The sequence below is a fragment of the Lotus japonicus genome, chromosome 6, assembly GCF_012489685.1.
Source record: "Lotus japonicus ecotype B-129 chromosome 6, LjGifu_v1.2".
In the NCBI taxonomy this organism is placed as follows: domain Eukaryota; kingdom Viridiplantae; phylum Streptophyta; class Magnoliopsida; order Fabales; family Fabaceae; genus Lotus; species Lotus japonicus.
Window position 1 is genome coordinate 46863042 of NC_080046.1, and position 9321 is coordinate 46872362.

The 9321-nt window shown below is 32.7% G+C and overlaps 1 protein-coding gene across 1 annotated transcript; it reads left to right on the forward strand.

Annotated features, from left to right (window-relative positions):
• The first annotated feature begins 2866 nt into the window (after nt 1–2866).
• LOC130724572 (coniferyl alcohol acyltransferase-like) lies at nt 2867–5640 on the forward strand. Its single transcript, XM_057575840.1, has 2 exons — nt 2867–3397; nt 4500–5640. The coding sequence occupies exons 1-2, from the start codon at nt 2978–2980 to the stop codon at nt 5445–5447; spliced, it is 1368 nt and encodes a 455-aa protein (XP_057431823.1). The 5' UTR covers nt 2867–2977; the 3' UTR covers nt 5448–5640.
• The last annotated feature ends 3681 nt before the right edge of the window (nt 5641–9321 follow it).

Below are 9321 nucleotides of genomic sequence, written 5' to 3' on the forward strand. Positions count from 1 at the left end.
TTATTAATCCTATCTATAACGAGCAAAATATAACCTAAGTATACCATGCGTTAGGACCAAGAAATTCAGGTGGATAATAAACGGTTCAACAAACTTGAGGTTCAAGATCCAAATTGTTTATATTTTAGTCAAATTGGTAGTTTGTATGCTAGCTAGGCTTATTTTTTTAGTACATGCTTCTCAAAAAAAAAAAAATTAGTACATAAATCATTATCCAATATGGTTAATTAGATACATGCTGGCTACCGCTTAGTGAAGTAAGTTTTCCAGGGTTTAATTTCATTTAATTTGCTCAATAACATTAAGAGGAACAGTTGTGTTTTTCCTTTCTGGAGTTGGTAAAATCTGTAAAAATTATGCTAGTTATATAAATGATTATTAAATAGTTTACTGGCTATCATAAAATTTGTACTTAAATTATGAGTGTAGCTAGTGTGATGGTTCCTCATATTGTTCTTTAAAGGTTGGGGGGTTTGATACTCGTTCATGAGTGGAACATATATATATTTTGTGGTTAGTTGTTTTCAATTTAATGTAAATACCCACGACGACATGATTAGTCATAACTGACAATTTAACGTAATATTAAGTATCTTCTATTAATTTTAACTTCTTTAACATCGCTTTAATATTGAAATGAGTTTACGAAGCACTAGAAATTAAACTCGTGCGTTGCACGGATTTATTTTTAAGTTATGTGTCTATTATTTGTAAAAATAATTTATGTAGAAAAATTATTGAATAGTAGATAATTAAGAATATGATAAGCATATGTAATGTAATTACATTAATGAAGCTCAATAAAAAAAATTATTGTACACTAATTTTTTAGTTTTTGTTTTGGTATAAACATTTGGTATCGGTCACCCTTTGAATATACCGACAGATTCGAGATTTAGTCACAATTAAGACTCATCATCCATCCCCCAGAGTGTATTGTGTGGGGATCGAATCTAAGAGCTCTTCACACACTCAGTCTGCGTTGCCAACTGAGCTACCCCTCTTGGGTTAATTTTTTAGTATATTAAAGCACATATTTTATATTTTATGTTTCTTTAATAAAAAATATTTTCAATTTATTTGGTGATTATATGTTTAAATATTAACGCACTCTCAATATTAAGTAAATTGATGAAAATATATAATTAGAGCTGAATACAGTGTTTGTGTAAAATCATCTATAAAAGTAAAAAGACTTTTATAAAGTGGTATTTATCTCTTGCTTTCATGTTTTGACCATAAAATTAGTGTCTTCAGTTGAAACTTTATGGAAAGTGTGTTAATGAATGTTTAATGTTGAAACATATTCTTTAACACATATAAAATTTATACTATTTATTGCATAATGAGTATTTAATTAGTTAATATGCAGTTTGTAAGAGCATATATTCAGTGGCGGACCTACTTGATGACAGGTGGGAGCCATGGCTCTCTCAGAATTACTATATATATTTAAATTACAAGAGAATAGACAAGTACGAATGTTGTCCCAGTGGTCAAATTTAGCTTTCTCATCCATTTGGTTATGTGTTCAAATCCAGCCTCCAACACTTTGGTGTGATATTCTATATTTAGTATCTTTTTTTGGCTCCTCCAAAGATTTAGGCCAAGTTCCGCCACTGCATATATTTCTTAACTTAATTATGAATTAAGATAATAATTTATCTTATTCAATAAATTTTTATAGTTTTATAGAAAGTAAAAAATTATAAAACCTCATAAAACAATTTGAAAACAAAAATCGTTCAACCTAATGAATGTCTATTACAATGGTTAAAATTAATTTTCTGGATCCCTGAGATTCCGTTTGTAAAGAATGCACTTTATGATAGACCTTTAACTTTCACTACACTTGAGTAGAACATGATTCTCTCAGTAGATGATACATGTGTTTAACACAAATAAATTATAAGGACTTAGTTAAAAAAGATTCTTAAACTCTTGTAGTATAATAATCTGCAAAAGTGAAAGTTGGTTAAGAATGATTGTGATTTTTTATCAATGAAGAAACATTGTAGATATATCAAATATGATTTCATTTAAGAACTTTATTAAATGCTTTATTGCATGCTACATTTTATCTATTGTATATGAGTGCAACAATGATAAACCTCATAGGAGATTATAAACTCATATTAAATATTATTAGAAAACATATTTTAAATTAAAAACGTATAACTACTATCGACCAAAAAATTTAAAACTAAACAATTTGACAAATAAATTTAATTAAATTATTCTATTATTTTTTATAACTAACATGACATGCATAGCATATTTAATATATATCTTCTAATTTAATTAAATTAGTTTTTAATATATTTAATTTATTTATCATCATATATGTAGTTAAATAGAAAAATTACTCTGATAATTTTAACTATCGATAATTATTTAATAACAAATGTTTCTTAATTTTAAATCTATTTTGTCTATATTAATTAATTATAAATAATTTTAATTCTTAATATTTGTCAACTCAAGTTATTTTTTAAAATTATAACTATTATTATTTAATATAGCTATTTTTGTGAATATTTAATGTAGGTAGTTGAATAACTTTTGATAATATAATTATTTTTTCAGTTTTTAATCTTATTATTTAATATATTTATTACAAAGATAATTTGTTGTTACTTAATGCATTATAATACATGCAATTTTTACTAATGTATTTAATGTAATGGTTCAAGTGTGCTTTATTTATATAGATTATAAGCCAAACAAAAGTTTTGGCGGGTTTGTTGCCATTCGTACATCTACTATATATGAGTGTGTCATCATATGTGTACGTGACATGAATTGGGTTTTGTAAAAACTACGAGGACTAGATTAACTAACGTTGACAAGACAAACCAGTCTCCATAACCCTGCCCACTACACCTGACTATAAAATAAATGCAAATTAAAGACCTAAATCATCACTATTAAAACCCACCCAATCAATCAACTTTCTATCCACATCTTACATACCAAAATGGGTGTAGAAAATGGAGAGTTCAGCGTGAGGGTAACTAATGAAGAAGTGGTGGCAGCATTGGTTCCAATGCAAGAACATTGGCTACCACTCTCTAACCTTGACCTTCTTCTACCTCCTGTCGATGTGGGAATTTTCTTCTGCTACAAGAAACCCACCTCCACGTCCACCACCTTTGCATCCATGGTGGTGTCTCTCAAGAAGGCCTTAGCTCAGGCTCTTGTTACCTACTATGCCTTTGCTGGTGAATTGGTTGTGAATTCCGCGGGTGAGCCTGAGCTTCTTTGCAATAACCGTGGGGTTGATTTTGCTCAAGCTGTGACCGACGTTGAGCTTGAGTTCCTCGATTTTTATAACCCGGATGACACCATTGAAGGAAAGTTTGTTCCCAAGAAGAAGCATGGCGTGCTTGCTGTCCAGGTACTCATACTATGAGAGTATAACAAGAAAAATGATTATATTCGCATAATGATAATTTGCCCCAAAACGCTGTCTTATTTTCTGTTCTATCAATTATATATATATATCAATTAAAAATTATTGGTGTAAAGTTATAAATGTTCTATTCATCCATGCATTTTTTTATTTAAATATTCATTTTCTTTAAAAATAATAAATTTAAAAGAATCTTGGTGTAAAGTTATAAATGTTATTTTTTTTTGTTACAATGTTATAAATGTTCTATTCATGCATGCAGTTGTAATATTTTTTCAATTTAAGAGAATACAAATTTATCCAATTAAATTACAAACTAAATTTATTTATAATAGCTCATTCAATTTAATAAAATTAATAAACTAATATAATATTTTTATGATGACAAATAAAGAAATATATTGTATAGTATATTGTACTCCGCGCATGTTTCAAAAAAATATATATTGTACATTTGTACTCCTGCGGCTAACAGAAAATGAAATAACAACTATATCCAAAATAGGAATGATTTGGCATTGTCGAATACGATGTAACGGCTTCAATTCTAGGCCCTCTATCTCTTTTTAACTGAATGAAGTTTTCAAAAAAATAAAATAAATAGGAATGATATTTTTTAAAAAAGTAAAATAGGAATTATATAAAAGATGGAGCAAAGTCACGCCAATATCAATAGCTAAATAAAACATTTGCAAAGAACAAATTAAAGTCGCGCCAATATCCACTACAATACCAAATTAACCTTTACACTAAAACATTTATTGGCATTTATACAATTATGAATTTCGTCACATTAAAAAGCATATTTTAATTTTGGGTTGTCTAATTAACTCATGAAAAAGTTTGAGTTAAATAACTAATTATTAAATCATATTGGAGATAAGTGCATTGGAAATAAATTAATAAATAAAATAAAGAAATTTCAACTCACTTATCTCAAATGTGATTGAATGATAAGTTATTTAACCCAAACTTTCTCATGGGTCATTTACACAACTCCTTTAATTTCAATTAATATTTAAAAGGAAAATTATTATTGATTGTTGGTGTTTATAAGTTGTGATTGAAATTATCCATCTTCATACAGGCAACTTCACTAAAGTGTGGTGGGATAATAGTGGCATGCACATTTGACCATCGCATAGCAGATGCTTACTCAGCAAACATGTTCCTCGTCTCATGGGCCGAGATGGCCCAGCCCACCAAATCCGGCAAGCCCACAATCATCAACGCCGCCACAAAACCATGTTTCCGCCGCTCCCTTCTCAGCCCTCGCCACCCACCAGGTTCCATCAACCCTTCCCTCCACCGCATGTACATCCCCATCTCCAAGCTCCCCCCTCCTCCTACCACCGCCTCCGCCCCTTTCCTCAGCCGCATATACTACGTCACGTCAGAACAGCTCCACTGCATGCAATCACAAGCAAGCACCAACACTAAGCACACAAAGCTTGAGTCCTTCTCAGCTTTCTTGTGGAAGATGGTTGCTTCCTCGGTTTCAAGCGGCAAAGGTTTCACCGCAAAAATGGGCATAGTCGTTGATGGAAGGAAGAGGCTCAATAACATGAGTTGCTATTTCGGAAACGTCCTTTCCATTCCGTTCGGCGTGAAACTCGCGGAGGAGCTGGCGGAGAAGGAGTTAGGGCAGGTGGCGGATGAGGTTCGTGACTTTGTGGCGGTCGCGGCGACAGAGGAGCACTTCTTGGGGCTCATTGATTGGGTGGAAGCGCATCGGCCGGTCCCTGGGGTGGCGAGGATTTATGGCGGCTGCACCGGAGAAGGACCGGCTTTTGTGGTGTCTTCCGGGCAGAGGTTCCCGCAGGAGAAAGTGGACTTTGGGTGGGGGAAGGCTGTGTTTGGTTCGTACCATTTTCCGTGGGGTGGTGAAGCTGGTTATGTGATGCCAATGGCGAGCCCTTTGGGGAATGGTGATTGGGTTGTGTACATGCACCTTTTGAAGGAGCAGTTGGAGTTCATAGAGTCTCATGTTGCTCATGTTTTCAAGCCTTTAACTTGGGATTACCTTAATCAATGATCATTGATGAGTGAATGTACTAGTGATGTGTTTAAAAAGAATGTTATATATGTACTCGTGATGTTATTTGTTGCTAAGTGTTCATTTAGTCATTGTGATTAACCATAATAATACACATATGTGACGTGGTTGGTTAAACTTTGTCATGCATGGCATATTGTTGATTTAATTTGAAAGGGGCGTGCTTAGTTAATTGATGAAGTCTTTGTTTGGTTTTCGGTTTCAAAGTGTTTTTACCCAACGGAGGTTCAAAGTCTTTTTCACGTTGAGGCATTGGAGTGTGTGATCTAAAATTTCAATGTCCCAAATGAATTTTCAAATTAAAAACCAAACACAGCCAAAGATTGTCATAGATTTATTTATTTAAGGATGAAAAATGTTGGACATCCTAGATTCGTTCTTGGTTGTGGCTAGCTATTTTAGCGACTAATCCGGTGTCGCTCTTGTTCGTGGTTCACATTGTTTTCAACTTTTAGTAAATTAATAATTCTTGACTAGCCGCATCAATTTGAGGGATGATGTTAATGAGAAAATATGTCATTATCATTGTTTCCTATATTATGTTAAGTAAATAATTAGGAATAGAATCGATCTATTTATGACTAATGTTAAAAATATACAAAGAAAGTCACACATTACTAAGTTGGAGACAAAATCAATAGAATATAAATTGGAGAGTTGCAATCCCAATAGCCTTAATGTTTTTGGGTAAAGTTTATACTCTAGCGTCACAAGTCCACTCTCCCGTTCCAGACCCGCACACATCCATACCTAACAGTGGTATCAGAGCCAGCTTGTCAAACGGCCCACGATCCAAAAAAATGGTTCAAAAAGAAAAGGAAAATATATATTAACTAAAAAAAAGAGGAAAAAGCCATGGCCTCTGAGAATCAAGTTCACAGAATGAGCACAAGTCCAAAAGACGGCCTTTGAAGTTCCCGCTTGAGTACAAACCTAGACAGAGCAAGTCCAACAAGACAAATCCAGTTGGACTTGAGGGGGAGTGTTGAAAATGTACAAAGTAAGTCCCATATTACTCAACTTGGAAACAAAATCAATATAATATAAGTTGGAGAGTTGCAATCCCAGTAACCTTAAGGTAGCGTTTGGTGGCAGAAAAGAACATAACGAAACGAACGAGACAGAACATGATGAAATTAGACAATAATGTTATGTGTATTGTGTTTGGTAACTCTAACTCATTAGAACATAACCATAAGTTTAATTACATATATAACCCTAATAAGCTAATTAAGGTTGTGTTTGTTTCATATCAAAAAATTAGAAATTTTAAGCTCTCCGAATAAAAGATTCATTTTGGATATCTTTGAGAAAAACATAAGATGTTTTATGTTTGGCTCCATAAATATGATTTTTTTAATTGAAAAAATGATTTTTCTAAAAATAAGCTGAAACAAACGCACTCTAAAGTAGCTTTTTCAAATAATCTGCTTTCAGCTTTTTGTAAAATAATTTTTTTTTCAAAAGCTGAAACAAACATAAAAATGAAAGAAAAAAAAAGTTTTCTGAAAAAAGTTGGAACAAATGTACTCTAAAGTAACTTTTCCAAATAATCTACTTTCAGCTTTTTCTAAAATAATAATTTTTTTAGAAAGCGAAACAAACATAAAAATGAAAAAGTGATCTTTCTAAAAAAAAAGCTGAAACAAATGCACCCTAAAGTAGTTTTTTTTTAATAATCTGCTTTCAGCTTTTCGTAAAATAAAGATTTTTTGAAAAGCTGAAACAAACATAAAAATGAAAAAATGCTTTTTTTAAAATAAGCTGAAACAAACGCACTCAAATGAGCTCTTTTGTCATTGCTTAAAAAAGTGATTGCACTTTTAAAAAAATAACTGATTTTATTTTAAGTGATATTTTTTTGTAAAATGAAAATTTATTTTAAGTTTGTCAACAAATTTAATAAGTGATTTTCACTTTAAGAAGTGATTTTAAATTGTTCGTATAAAGAGATTTCAAATAATAATTAGGGGCATTTTTTACCATGTAAAATTGTAAGCGAGTGTTTTGTTCCGTTCACTTTGTTCCACCCTTTTCCATGGAATCAAAGTGTCTCATTCCATGAGTTTTTTTTCATGTTCTGTTACATCTTAAAAACACGACAAACACAGAACGAAACTCATATGTTCTGTTTCTTTCTCTTCCCACCCGTCTACCATACACAACTAAGATTTTTGGGTAAAGCTTGTACTCTAGCGTCACAAGTCCCTTTTCCCTGATCCAAACGCACACGCATCCAGACCCAAAAGGAATAGAATCAATCTATTTAGCATTAATTAGAAGTAGCATCAATCTAAATATATTAAGGACTGAATATAGTACTGTTGAACCAACAACATGTAGGGATGTCAAAATTATCCACACGCGCGGATATCCGTGGATAAAACCCCGCTATGTGTAAAATTACCTGCACTCACGGGTATCCATGGATGTATTTAATAGATATTTTCACTACCTATTTATTATTGGAGCGAGTACGAATATTGATGCATCCATACACATTGATACTCACCCGATATATAATATATATATATATATATATATATATAATCTAGCAAGACATGTATACTAACTTTAATATATATCTAATGAATTTGTGTTTGAATTATAGTTCTTCTTCAAGTAAACTTGTACAATAGTAATGGTAAAAAGAAATTCTTAAACAAAAAATGGAAGAAAAGAAGTATTTTCCATTACACATTAATTTACTTAGAGTCAAATTTTGAATTTTATTTTTAATTGAACAAATATATGCAAATCCACATATGTTCATAGGTGTCGGGTACTTATGGATATCCACGAATATTTTAAAATTTGATTAAAACTTATTTAATGAATATTCATGCGGGTATGGAGCGGGTACGGGTGTTCACCTGCGGAGCGGGTGGTGGATATATACTATCCATGCCCACCCGTATCCATTTACATCCCTAACGACCGGTAATCATTATTCATTTTCTCCAGCCTTTTTTTTCTTCTACTTTTTCATTTTCTTTTATTTTACCTACCAAACATATCTGACTCTCGTGGGTAGGTACAAAAATTAAAAGACCATTAGAGTAACTCCAATGTTAGTTTCGTAGCCCAGCAGGAGTTGCTAAGAAACCAAGGGACAATTTTTTTATGCACTGGAGTAGGTTTCTTAATGGTTTCTTAATTCTTGAACAGTGCACATAGTTCCTTCTGTAAGGAACTTTGCTTTTTTGATCCTTAATTAAAATACAATATTTTCTCTCACATATTCATGAACGGCTTTCAGGGGGAAATTAACAGAAAGGAAGAAATTGAAGAAGGAAGATCAACAGAGACATAAACAGAACACAAAAATAAAAATTTTATTGAAAAAATTCAAACTTTACATTCAAAAATCTGCTTATGAATTGCTTGCATGTCACCGATCTAGAAGCTTGGACCACCGATCAAGCTTGGGGGCGATCTAACCGGAGCGTGGCGCGTTGGAACGGATCTGACTGTGGAAATCTCTGATCCGGCTGGATTTTGTGAAGGGAGAGGAAAGGGTTTTGGGGTTTCATGGAAAAGGGAGAGGGAAGGGTTTTAGGATTTCTTTGAAGAGAGGAAGGGAGAGGAAGAGGTTGGTGTCGCCGAGAGGGGGTGGGAGTGAGAGAGCAACAGAAAAGAAGAGGGGCAGAGAGGCTGAGAGGAAGAGAAGGTTTCAGCGAAGAGAGGAAGAGTGAAGAAGATGAAACACGTGAGGGGAAGAGAGGAAGATTTTTATAACAGATGACCAGTTCAACAGGTTTCTTAACGTTAGGGTTGCTCTAAAACCGGCTAGAGCAGGTTTTTAGGTCTTTTGGGCTCCTTTTGACCTGTTGTCCCATATTTTTTACCATTT

Coding starts and splice junctions, on each gene's coding strand:
- LOC130724572 (XM_057575840.1), top strand. CDS start 2,978: ATGGGTGTAGAAAATGGAGAGTTCAGCGTGAGGGTAACTAATGAAGAA. Junction 3,398..4,499: donor ATGGCGTGCTTGCTGTCCAG/GTACTCATACTA, acceptor ATCTTCATACAG/GCAACTTCACTAAAGTGTGG.